Genomic DNA, 13,340 nt, shown 5'->3' on the forward strand with positions numbered 1-13,340 from the left:
ATGCACTGCTGCAAGTGCGTGTCTCCCAGTATAACAGAAATCGGCCACGGTAACAGCACGAGACGCAGCTGCAGAAAAAGACTCAGATCCAGTCCCACTTTTATGACGACTAATCCAACTCTGCTTCAGGTCTAGTGAGTATTGGACTATTACAGCCCAGTACTACTATATACAGTCCAACTAAAGCTGGGTACACACCAGGACGATGTCGGGTCAATTTGTTATTTCTGGGAGAATCAAAACGACATATCAGCCGGATTGTTCAGTGTGTACAGACTGTCTGCGCGTGGTCGCATGCGATGTGCAGCACAGCCGACCGGACGATATCGTATGCAGGCACCGCGCAAGGCAATGAAGGACAACAAGGGATCGTTCTGTCGTTCATTACATTGTTCTAATGTGTATCCACGGTAACGATATGTCGGTCATCACAACATCCGGCTACACATCGCTTAGTGTGTACCCAGCACAAGTCTCTGGCACTGACCCTGCTCCCGATCCCTGCTTCTCTCCACACTGATCTGACCCTGCTCTACTCCACTCTGCACCCAATCCCTGCTTCTCTCCACTCCTACCCATCCATTCTCCAAACTGATCTGTGACCCTACTCCCCTCCACACTGCTTCCCATCCCTGCTTCTCTCCTCTGCATCAGCGATCACTTTACTTTATGCCAGGGGTAGCCAACCATGGTCGTCGAGAGCTACCAGCAGTGCATGTTTTCCAGGTCTCCTCACAGAATCACAAGTGAAATAATTAGCTCCACCTGTGGATCTTTTCAAATGTATCAGTGAGTAATGAATGCACCTGTGCATCTGCTAGGTGGTCTGGAACACGTGAACTGTTAGTAGCTCTTGAGGACTGAGGTTGGCTACCCCTGCTTTATGCTGTGGCACCTTGTTGTGCTCTACACCTTATTCTCCCATACTCCCTGCTCTCTGACCCTGTTCTGCTCCACACTCTGCTCTCTGACCCTGTTCTGCTCCACACTCTGCTCTCTGACCCTGTCCTGCTCCACACTCTGCTCTCTGACCCTGTCCTGCTCCACACTCTGCTCTCTGACCCTGTCCTGCTCCACACTCTGCTCTCTGACCCTGTCCTGCTCCACACTCTGCTCTCTGGCCCTGTCCTGCTCCACACTCTGCTCTCTGGCCCTGTCCTGCTCCACACTCTGCTCTCTGGCCCTGTCCTGCTCCACACTCTGCTCTCTGACCCTGTTCTGCTCCACACTCTGCTCTCTGGCCCTGTTCTGCTCCACACTCTGCTCTCTGACCCTGTTCTGCTCCACACTCTGCTCTCTGACCCTGTTCTGCTCCACACTCTGCTCTCTGGCCCTGTTCTGCTCCACACTCTGCTCTCTGACCCTGTTCTGCTCCACACTCTGCTCTCTGACCCTGTTCTGCTCCACACTCTGCTCTCTGACCCTGTTCTGCTCCACACTCTGCTCTCTGATATGTTCTGCTCCACACTCTGCTCTCTGATATGTTCTGCTCCACACTCTGCTCTCTGGCCCTGTTCTGCTCCACACTCTGCTCTCTGACCCTGTTCTGCTCCACACTCTGCTCTCTGGCCCTGTCCTGCTCCACACTCTGCTCTCTGGCCCTGTCCTGCTCCACACTCTGCTCTCTGACCCTGTCCTGCTCCACACTCTGCTCTCTGGCCCTGTTCTGCTCCACACTCTGCTCTCTGGCCCTGTTCTGCTCCACACTCTGCTCTCTGACCCTGTTCTGCTCCACACTCTGCTCTCTGGCCCTGTTCTGCTCCACACTCTGCTCTCTGACCCTGTTCTGCTCCACACTCTGCTCTCTGATATGTTCTGCTCCACACTCTGCTCTCTGATATGTTCTGCTCCACACTCTGCTCTCTGGCCCTGTTCTGCTCCACACTCTGCTCTCTGACCCTGTTCTGCTCCACACTCTGCTCTCTGGCCCTGTTCTGCTCCACACTCTGCTCTCTGACCCTGTTCTGCTCCACACTCTGCTCTCTGACCCTGTTCTGCTCCACACTCTGCTCTCTGATATGTTCTGCTCCACACTCTGCTCTCTGGCCCTGTCCTGCTCCACACTCTGCTCTCTGACCCTGTTCTGCTCCACACTCTGCTCTCTGATATGTTCTGCTCCACACTCTGCTCTCTGATATGTTCTGCTCCACACTCTGCTCTCTGGCCCTGTTCTGCTCCACACTCTGCTCTCTGACCCTGTTCTGCTCCACACTCTGCTCTCTGGCCCTGTCCTGCTCCACACTCTGCTCTCTGGCCCTGTCCTGCTCCACACTCTGCTCTCTGACCCTGTCCTGCTCCACACTCTGCTCTCTGGCCCTGTTCTGCTCCACACTCTGCTCTCTGGCCCTGTTCTGCTCCACACTCTGCTCTCTGACCCTGTTCTGCTCCACACTCTGCTCTCTGGCCCTGTTCTGCTCCACACTCTGCTCTCTGACCCTGTTCTGCTCCACACTCTGCTCTCTGATATGTTCTGCTCCACACTCTGCTCTCTGATATGTTCTGCTCCACACTCTGCTCTCTGGCCCTGTTCTGCTCCACACTCTGCTCTCTGACCCTGTTCTGCTCCACACTCTGCTCTCTGGCCCTGTTCTGCTCCACACTCTGCTCTCTGACCCTGTTCTGCTCCACACTCTGCTCTCTGATATGTTCTGCTCCACACTCTGCTCTCTGATATGTTCTGCTCCACACTCTGCTCTCTGGCCCTGTCCTGCTCCACACTCTGCTCTCTGACCCTGTTCTGCTCCACACTCTGCTCTCTGATATGTTCTGCTCCACACTCTGCTCTCTGATATGTTCTGCTCCACACTCTGCTCTCTGATATGTTCTGCTCCACACTCTGCTCTCTGGCCCTGTTCTGCTCCACACTCTGCTCTCTGACCCTGTTCTGCTCCACACTCTGCTCTCTGGCCCTGTCCTGCTCCACACTCTGCTCTCTGGCCCTGTCCTGCTCCACACTCTGCTCTCTGACCCTGTCCTGCTCCACACTCTGCTCTCTGGCCCTGTTCTGCTCCACACTCTGCTCTCTGACCCTGTTCTGCTCCACACTCTGCTCTCTGACCCTGTTCTGCTCCACACTCTGCTCTCTGACCCTGTTCTGCTCCACACTCTGCTCTCTGACCCTGTTCTGCTCCACACTCTGCTCTCTGACCCTGTTCTGCTCCACACTCTGCTCTCTGATATGTTCTGCTCCACACTCTGCTCTCTGGCCCTGTTGTGCTGCATATTCTGCTCTCTGACCTTGTTCTCCCTTCCTCCCTGCACACTTGACCATGTTCTGCTCTACACCCTGTTGTCTACTCCCGTTGTGCTCTCTGACCCTGTTCTGCTCCACAAACTACACTACACTACTGGACTCTGACCCCTACCACTCTCGTCTATGGCCCTTCTCCCATCCAGCCAGTGCTCTCTGACACTACTTCCTGTCCACTCTATGTGGTCTGGGTTCCCTCCACATTCTGGTATTTTGTTAACCTTTACTACTATTTTGAAACTGCTGAGTCTAAACCCCATATGCTCTCACTGTATAACCAGGTTTTCCTTGGCAGGTCTCTGCTGGTATCTCACTCAGAGAACAGCCCTGTACGGTGAAAGCCCCTGCGTCCAGTAGGCTGCAGCAGCTGGCTGGGACCCTGTAAGTACATTATGTGGTCATGTAACAAACAGGCTGTAAATTTTGTTTTCTTTTATAAATCAGTCGTCGCAGATCTCTATCAGTATAGTGCTTCCAATACTTTTGTCCTGTACTTGCAGGTATCGAGCAGTGTTTAATTTCTCCCCAAATAACGCGGATGAGCTGCAGCTGGTTATAGGGGACATAGTGACGGTGACACAGCATTGTGATGATGGGTGGTACGTAGGTGAGTAACTTAGGGCTGGGGAATGGTGCTGACCGTGGCCATAACTCCTGCATGGCTCATGTCCCCCCTCTCTCTGCCCCACAGGTGTCTGCTGGAGGACACAAAACTTTGGAACCTTCCCTGGAAATTTTGTTGCCCCATATGTGGCTTTGGAGACTTCTCCCAAGTGAACTACCATTTAATAATCCATGATGGGACTGGGCATGTCCACCACTAGGCTTACAGAAGTAATTACTTGCGCAATGAATATGAATGGTGCGGCCATCACTGTAGACCAATTACAGCACAATAAAGTCATTCTATTGTTTGTGTGTTTTTACAGTGTCTGTATTTATTATCTGGAAGGCTTCGGACAGGGTATTCCAGATAAAAGGTTTATACTGAAATTATGGCACCATGTATAAAATGTACTAAATAACATTAATAAAACCCTCATCCTTATATTTTGCTTCACTACCCCCAGCATTGCCCTACTTAGTCCTTTATTTATCAGTGGGACATCACTTGGTGACCATGGGCGTGATTCAGTAAGGATCGCTGTTCTGCTAAAACACACTAAATATTTACATTCGCATTGTAATCGCAGCCTAACATAAGGATGCCCACTTCCCCTTACTCACATCCGTATACTTTAGCAACATTGCAAAAAATCGGTAACATTGGAACCATACGCACACCTTGCACAAGGCCAGACCTTACTCAGATATTGCTAACTTCCACGCACGCTATGAGACCTCACACTGCGTATGGCAACACAGTGGACAATTATGTACACCCCTGCAACAGCGTGCGAACGCACTGGCACGCCTGCATTTTCCCGACCATCCCCCCATCACCACCCACAAATGGGGCTTCCTGTTAATCACTCTGCGAGGGGTCTGCGTAGCCCCTGCGATCACAGTCCCAATCGCAAAAGCTAGTTCGCGCACAGCGATGCATACACATGCGCAGTGCGAAACAATCGGCAGATTGCTTGTGTATTCGCAGTTGCGTACGGTAGTGAATCAGGCCCCATGTCTGTGCATATGCATTGGTATTACAGTTATATAACCAAGCATACAGATCAGGTTGCTGCCGTTGCACACCCCTAGTTATGGCTCCGTGTATTAGTGCACACTGATAGTGATGCCAGTTACAAAACCAGGCATACAGATCAGGTCGCTGCGGTCTGGGGCGCCGAGAGGGGGGGGGGGGGGAGCGGGTACAGATTACCGGGGGCCCGGGCTTCCTGAGGGGCCCGGGTCCGGCGCCGCTCCCCCTCCCTCGTGTGCTGAGCTGCAGTGGAGACTGCTCGTGGCAGCTGAGCAGAAGCCACAGCAGTCTCCTATGCCTGTGGGGGGGGAGCGATCACACTGATCGCGCCCCCCTGGCTTTGAGCAGGGCTGAGGGGGCCAAGAGCGCCCCCCTCCCCAGTGCGCAGCACATCTTTTTTTTTCTTTCGGGAAGGGGGCGTGGCCACGCCTCCCGCGATTAGATCACGCCCCCTATTACCCGGGCCCGCCGAAGCTCTCAGCGGGCCTGGCTGCGGTTGCACACCCCTAGTTATGGCTCTGTGTATTAGTGCACACTTATAGTGATGACAGTTACATAACCAAGCATACAGACCAGGTCGCTGCGGTTGCACACTCCTAGTTATGGTCCCATATGCTAGTGCACACACACCAATAGTGATGACAGTTACATAACCAAGCATACAGACGAGGTCGCTGCGGTTGCACACTCCTAGTTATGGTCCCATATGTTAGTGCACACTGATAGCAATGACAGTTACATAACCAAGCATACAGATCGAGTCATTAATAATTTTTCATGTATACCAACAAAGTGTTTGACTTTTATTAATGAATTTGGTGTGAGTGCACCCTGGTAACTACTTACTTTTCTCCTTCATATGTTAATAGTATTTTCTCTAGTAGTGGGTAGCACCTCACTATATTCTGTTGGAATAACACCAACTTATGCATTAAGTAATACTCCAGCATAGGACCATATAAGAAGAGGACACCATGCACTGACAATACTAATTCTGAGCATTCAATGTGAGTGTAACCGCGGTGACTTCCATGCAGCTCTTAGTTGGCCCGTGTGTTTCCTGCGTCCCTCACATCACCATCTCTCCTTGCCCTCTCCCATCTCTCTGCCCATCTTGGCCACTTCATCCAATCTCTTAGCCAATGTGTTTTCATTGCCATCTTCTTCTTCTCTTCCTTCTCTCACTTCCCTGCCTCTTGCTCATCCTCACATCGTCTCTCTGCACTTTCCGTCTACCCTCCCCCTGGGCGTGGTGCCCTTGATTCCCCTTACGTAACCGCCCTGCCCCTACTTGTCACAGTGCCCTCTGCCTGAGGCAGAGTTGCCGGGCGAGGTGGCAGTAAAGAAGATGTCTGCTTGCATTCCACATCTACACAATATGAATCAGTGGCTGTATGGATGGGGCAGTGACACGCTAGCCAGCTGCACCTACATTAATAGAGTGATGACCTGGTAATAATGAACCGTGATACAGTAACTTTACACTTTTCCTGATGCTGAAGAGTTACCACATGTAAGTGCATGACGCAAATACAGCACAAGCAGGACGTGGTTCACTACAAACGTCATCATTTGTTTATTTTACCTATAAATTTCTAACAAATATTAACCCATTAAGCTCAGATAATTAAATTCAGTTTAGCGAATGATAGAAATAGTTGAAATAGTTTAGTACAATCGGACAATGTACAAAATAGGGACTTTATCTGGGAGAGGCATGCAAGCCTTTAAATATAGTATGCAAACTCCCGGTCTATAAATGTAGGTATATACATGCTGCTTTATGACAGGCAGTGTATGTCTGGTATGTGTTTGTTTGCCAGTAACATAAGTGGACTCTGTACAGCAGCAACGTCCAGACAGCTGAAACTACCAAATATAGATAGAAACGTGAAACAGAAACCAATGCAACCTATAACCCAGCTCCTTTCTTAATAGAAGATACATTTTTCCATGTTCATGACTCAGCCGGTTAACACGTTATAGGGCCCTAAGCGAGATAGTGGTTTGGGTGCCCGGCACTCCTCCATTTGTCAAACCACCCACATATAAAAATGGATTGAAGGTAATCTGGGCCCCTTTATCCTCACTGGGCCCTAGACATGAGCAGACATTGCCTAATAGATAATCCAGCTTCTGTCACTATTACACTAAATGGGTATATTCTATAAATATAGGGTAATCTGAAAATGTTATTAAACATGACTCCGATGGAACAGCTATACCTCGTTATGCCTTATTCTGTAAGAGAGCCTTTATACAGTATATGAGAACGTCCTTTGTCCATTCTTATTCCTTAAGTTGCTGTTGCCATGTGATCTTATGAACGCAGACATTCTCTATTCCCTTAACACCAGATAATTCCCTACTCTTTTAATATGGGATTCTGATTCTTTTGGGAAAATAAGTGTAAAATTAAAACTTTACTGTATGTATTCTATTATAGTTTTATTTTGAAATTAACTAAACTAAAACCACTTCTTAATAATTCTCAAACCAAGTCCACTTTTTAATTATCATAAGCGATATGAAAAAATAAAAAGTGTTGCTGTAACTATACGCAATAAGAAGTAATACGATAAACTATCTTAAAGACAAAATTTCCATACCTACTTTACAGAAGTTAGTTGTGGCCCAGTCTTATTCTGGTCCTCAGCTACATTTGAACACTGTAAGCCAGAATCGTGTCATTTAGGCCCGCCCCTCCTCACGGACCTGCGAATTGTGGGCTTTTCCTGTAAAGTGGGTGGGGCCTAATGACAGCTATCGTCTGGCCCCGCCCCCCAGAAGCTTACCGCAGCATCTCCTCTCCCGCTGCTGCCGGAAAGGATTTCACAAAAGTCGGTAAGTATGCTGTAAGCACCACTAGTAACACAGGAAACACACAGGGGCATATTTATAATGGGTACAGGCTGTGCGGGCTTGCACTGCACACCCTGCACCCATATTATATTTACCTCTCCGGAGTCCCACGTCGGTGCCGGTGTATGCGCTTTTAAAAACGACTGGAAAATGGCTGCCGCAACCATTTTCCTGTCGTTTGTACATGCGCAGTACAGGGAAAATGGCCACCCGGTGACCTGTGCATGCACTATAGACTCTGGGCACACTCTAGTGCCCAGAGTCTATAAGTGCGGCGCTGGCAGCGCATCGCTCACTGTGCTGCCAGCTGCCGGACGGAGAGGAGGGGGCCCGCTACGGAGACTGCACACATGGCCCCCGCCTCTCTAGAAACACCTGTGGATACGCAGCTTGGCAGGGTATAAGAAGGAGAATACTGGTAATTTTGTACAAGATAAAAGGCAGTGGGTCCCCAGGATCCCACACAGGTCACATTTTGCAGGTCACCCAGCAGGTGCACAGGTGTAGTCATTACTCAATGACACATTTTAAAAAATCCACAGGTGGAGATAATTATTTCACTTGTGATTCAGAAAAGGAAAGATTTTTGAGGAGGGTAGATAAGACTCCACAGACATAACATATGGTGTGTATTTACTAAAGGAAGATTTTTAATTGATTTAAAAATCGATGAAAAACGATGTTGTGTTTCTAGGGCTAAATCACAAATTTACTAACAGACAATTTAAAACAATTTTTTTTTAAGTATTCGTAAATGTGTAATTTAGCCCCAGAAATACAACATTGATTTTAAATCGATTAAAATCGACCTTTAGAAAATATACCCCATGAAATCTAAACTAGGAGTCTAAACTATGTTTGGCTGACATTTTGGGTTCCCCCATGGGAGATTCTGAGGGGAAAATCTCAGGGGCAACCGTGGAAGCATGACACGGTGAATAGTAGCATTTTGAAGCAAGAGGTGGGGCCACAATTATGCAAATGACATCATCACAGACTGCCGACTTCATTACAGAAATTAGGTAGAGGGACGGGACAGTATCTGGTAATGCTCAGAGGGAGCAGTATTAGGTGGGGGTAAGGATAAGCTATAGGAAGATGGTAATGCAGAGACAATGGGAGCTAGAGGGACAGGACAGTAGCTGGTAATGCTCAGAGGGAGTAGTATTAGGTGGGGGAAGGATAAGCTATAGGGAGATGATAATGCTGAGACAGGGGGAGCTAGAGGGACGGGACAGTAGCTGGTAATGCTCAGAGGAAGTAGTATTAGGAATGGAAGGATAAGCTATAGGAATATGGTAATGCTGAGACAATGGGAGCTAGAGGGACGGGACAGTAGCTGGTAATGCTCAGAGGGAGCAGTATTAGGTGGGGTAAGGATAAGCTATAGGGAGATGGTAATGCTGAGACAATGGGAGCTAGAGGGACGGGACAGTATCTGGTAATGCTCAGCAGAAGTAGTATTAAGTGGGGGAAGGATAAGCTATAGGGAGATGGTAATGCTGAGACAGGGGGAGCTAGAGGGGCGGGACAGTATCTGGTAATGCTCAGAGGAAGTAGTATTAGGTGGGGGTAAGGATAAGCTATAGGAAGATGGTAATGCTGAGACAGGGGGAGCTAGAGGGACGGAACAGTAGCTGGTAATGCTCAGAGGGAATAGTATTAGGAATGGGAAGGATAAGCTATAGGAAGATGGTAATGCAGAGACAATGGGAGCTAGAGGGACAGGACAGTAGCTGGTAATGCTCAGAGGAAGTAGTATTAGGTGGGGGAAGGATAAGCTATAGGAATATGGTAATGCTGAGACAATGGGAGCTAGAGGGACGGGACAGTAGCTGGTAATGCTCAGAGGGAATAGTATTAGGTGGGGGTAAGGATAAGCTATAGGAGATGATAATGCTGAGACAGGGGGAGCTAGAGGGACGGGACAGTAGCTGGTAATGCTCAGAGGGAGTAGTATTAGGTGGGGGTAAGGATAAGCTATAGGAAGATGGTAAAGCTGAGACAATGGGAGTTAGAGGGACGGGACAGTATCTGGTAATGCTCAGAGGGAATAGTATTAGGTGGGGGGGGATAAGCTATAGGAAGATGGTAATGCTGAGACAGGGGGAGCTAGAGGGACGGAAGCTGGTAATCTCCTAGTAGTGTCAACTGGGGAAGGATAAACTATAGAAAGATGGTAATGCTGAGATAATCGGAGCTATAGTGAAGGGAAAGGAAGCTGGTAATGCCCAGACAGAGTAATATTAGGTGGCAGAAGGTGCCAGTGATTTTAGTTCCTGCACATATTCCCCAGCTAATGTAAGGAATAGCTCGTGGCCCATTGGACGCCAGTAACAAAGCACAGCGACAGAACAGTGTACTGTCTCCGCCGCCGTGATAATGACGGGGTCATATGTCCGCTCTCATGTTCCTTACATATTATTGCTACCACAGTATATCTTTGTCTCAGTACTTCTCACATTCTCCTTATAGGTTAATCCCTCACTTTTCTTAATATAAAACAAAGAAAACAAACTCCACGTTGTATTTACCAGGAGGCGACTAATAACTTCTTGCATGCACAGGACAGGTCTGACTCTCAGACTAATGCACCCTCAGAGATCAGGGGAAGAGGGATTAATGGAGAATGGATTGAACTACACTCCTTTATTTTACCCAAACTTGTTGCTGTGCATGACATGTGCAGGTTACTAGTGTCAGGAGGCGCTGTCTCTCTATGGGGCATCAGTAGCGGCACATCAATGACCCTAGTCTTTCCCAGTGCCTCCATCTTGGTCTATTCTCAGGCTTTGAGACTGACAGATGGATCCACTTATCTGGGATAGTCTGCTCTTGCCCAATGCACCGAGGTATAATACCTAAATGCCCATCAGCATGTTTATTATAGGGATGACGTGTGATGGGTAAAGCAATAATCAGAGATGTGAATGACATATGGGCGGTGGGCAGGGGTTACTACTACAAAAAGAGTTGGAGGCCCAAAATACGCAGACATAACATGCTCTAAAACACTCAATTGCGTAGCGTTTAGTGTTCCGCAAGAAGCGGATCTTCAGCATTCACGTGAGTTTTTATTTTTATTATCCCAATGGATTTGAAGCTGGAAGACAGAAGAGGACGTCCCTATGGTATAAGATGAGCAATACATTTATTGCTATTATTTTTAAATAAAAGGACTTTATTGCAGTGCATGAAGTTATTTTTCTGTATTTTTTTTTTACAGGTGCACTGCGTCCCAAAAGGTTCTGGGTACCATGGTATGGTGATACTTGTAGTTCTTCTATTGCCAGCATGCTCTGGCAGCCGTGTGTATGCAGAAAGGAGTTTATGGATGCTAGGACTTGCTGGGACTACTAGTGCACCAGTGGAAAAAAAAAAAATTTTGAACAATTAACCAATTTGAGCAAGTTTATCATCCAACATTCTTGTATATTATTTAGAATGTCCCTTAATATATATACACACACACATATATATATATATATATATATAATAATGGTACTAGAGGCGGTGCTTAATCACAATCGGAATATTGTCCAAAACTTCTTCCAATAAGGAAAAAACCCACTAAATTCCCAATCTTGAAGGGGGCTGCTCGTGATCTCCCAGGGGAGGGCGTCTGTTGTCAGGTCCTCAGGGTTTTTATGAAATACAAAAGTGGAGAAAAGCGCCTTATAGTGTAGTATTATATAATAAGTTGTAGTGCCACACATGTGTGTATATGCGTACTATATGGCTCCAAAAACGGAGCATGTAGAGATAGGTCTTTCAATGAATCCCCTCCGATCATTCTCGCAATTCACGGTTGGGCTTAAGGACAAAGCTCAGGTGTGCAAAAAAGAGATGGATAGTGCTCTCATAGTGTAGTAGTGTAAACACAATTTTATTCTATTTACACGCAACAAAATATAATTACTTTAAAACAGGATTCAAAGGATTATCTGAACACTTGACCAAATGGAAAGGCAGAGGTCCGATTTCCCTCAACGCGTTTCGTCACCTACGTCAATAAAACTGGACTTCGTCAGGAGGTTCAAAACACTAGCATCCATCCCGGTCTTATATAGCTAACTACTTAGTAAATTATGAGCCAAATAAGGCTTCACCGGACATCTGGGAAGCAGCGCCATTCCACTGACCACCGCGCATGCACCAAATGCCTAAACTCTCACGGCACTACGATCATCCTTCTATTATTACCTTAAAGATGTTTCGCATGCGTGAGGACCCGCAGTATTTCACAGAGTTCTCTAGTTCACCCCTACACGTGAGAGGAATGTCGCTCTGCGTGCCAGATGTCTTTGGATCTCAATGTACATTGGCCATTTTATCGTAGTCCCCTCTATCCTGCATGCTGACGCCATTTTGTAAGAGTCTCAGAACATTAACCTCAATCAAATGGATAAACACCGGGATGGATACTATTAATAGGTAGACTACTTATAACTGAACACCATACAACTATATTCTGCCGCAATATATATTATATGGTGTAAATGTAAAATAGAGATATAGATAAAAAAGGGGAATGGATGTGGAGTTATAATAGACAATATATGCACTACAATTTACAATTCATATCAACTACATTTAAGAGGATTCTGATAAAATAAGTAGCTAAAAAAGTTAATACATATACACACCGAATCATAAAACTATCCAATAAATTCACATAAAATTATATATAATATAGTCTCATAAAAATTATAAAAATGGTGTGATTTCATAGCTCTCATTTAAACCAAATGGCATCATAGTATTGAGGGTAAAAATCCAAAACATTTCCCTTTGGGTCAGTTTCTTTTCTCTATCACCTCCTCTTTCACCCAATTGTACATGCTCAATGGTTTTAAGGTAGAGACCAGAGGGATCACTATTATGATATTTGGAAAAATGTTTTGGTATAGAATGGTTATCTACTTTGTTTTTAATACCTCCTATATATGTTCTTGTATCCTTATTTTAATATTCCCTTTTGTTTTCCCCAAGTATTTAAGGTGACATGGGAATTCCAGAACATATATTACCCATGTGGATAAACAATTCATCCTACTTTTAATCTCAAAAGACGTAATATTATTAAAATTAAAAAAAAAATGTATTCGTTGTACTCACAAATTTACAAACATCGCAGCTAGAGCATTTAAAAAACCCTTTATGATTCTGTAACCATTGTTTTGTGGATATCCCCATAGATTTTAAAGTGCTAGGTGCCAGCTGATTTTTCACATTTCTTACCTTCCTAAAGGATATACAGGGACTATCTGTAATCATTTGATTCAAAATGGGATCTGTTTTTAGAATATCCCAATGTTTATTCATAATTTGTTTGATTTTTTTTCTTTATGATTAAGCTGTGTGACAAACATAATTTGATTGTCCTTCTGTTCCTTAACCTTATATTGTAGTAGAGTGTCTCTCTCTAAAGCATCAGTTCTCTTCTTTGCTTTTTTATAACTTCCTCTGGGTAGCATTTCTCCCGAAACCTATCCGAAAAGATGTCTACTTGTTGTTGTTGCCAGTGGAATGGCGCTGTTTCCCGGATGTCCGTTGAAGCCTTATTTGGCTCATAATTGACTAAGTGGT

The 13,340-nt window shown here is 46.3% G+C and overlaps 1 protein-coding gene and 1 long non-coding RNA gene across 9 annotated transcripts in view; one reads left to right on the plus strand and one right to left on the minus strand.

Annotated features, from left to right (window-relative positions):
- SORBS3 (sorbin and SH3 domain containing 3) overlaps positions 1 to 4,147 on the plus strand; it is a 47,545-nt gene extending 43,398 nt beyond the window's left edge. For all 8 annotated transcript variants that reach the window (XM_088443412.1, XM_088443411.1, XM_088443409.1 and 5 more), the window contains 3 exons: positions 3,546 to 3,631; positions 3,751 to 3,857; positions 3,942 to 4,147. In XM_088443412.1, the coding sequence (XP_088299538.1) occupies positions 3,546 to 3,631; positions 3,751 to 3,857; positions 3,942 to 4,027 (279 nt within the window). In that variant the 3' untranslated portion in view covers positions 4,028 to 4,147. The remainder of the gene's footprint in view (positions 1 to 3,545; positions 3,632 to 3,750; positions 3,858 to 3,941) is intronic.
- The window catches only part of LOC148509380 (uncharacterized), a 246,375-nt gene that overhangs the window by 97,281 nt on the left and 135,754 nt on the right, over positions 1 to 13,340 (minus strand). The gene's annotated exons all lie outside the window — the stretch shown is intronic.

This window comes from Taudactylus pleione, unplaced genomic scaffold (assembly GCF_031769625.1).
Source record: "Taudactylus pleione unplaced genomic scaffold, aTauple2 ptg000329l, whole genome shotgun sequence".
NCBI classification, from domain to species: domain Eukaryota; kingdom Metazoa; phylum Chordata; class Amphibia; order Anura; family Myobatrachidae; genus Taudactylus; species Taudactylus pleione.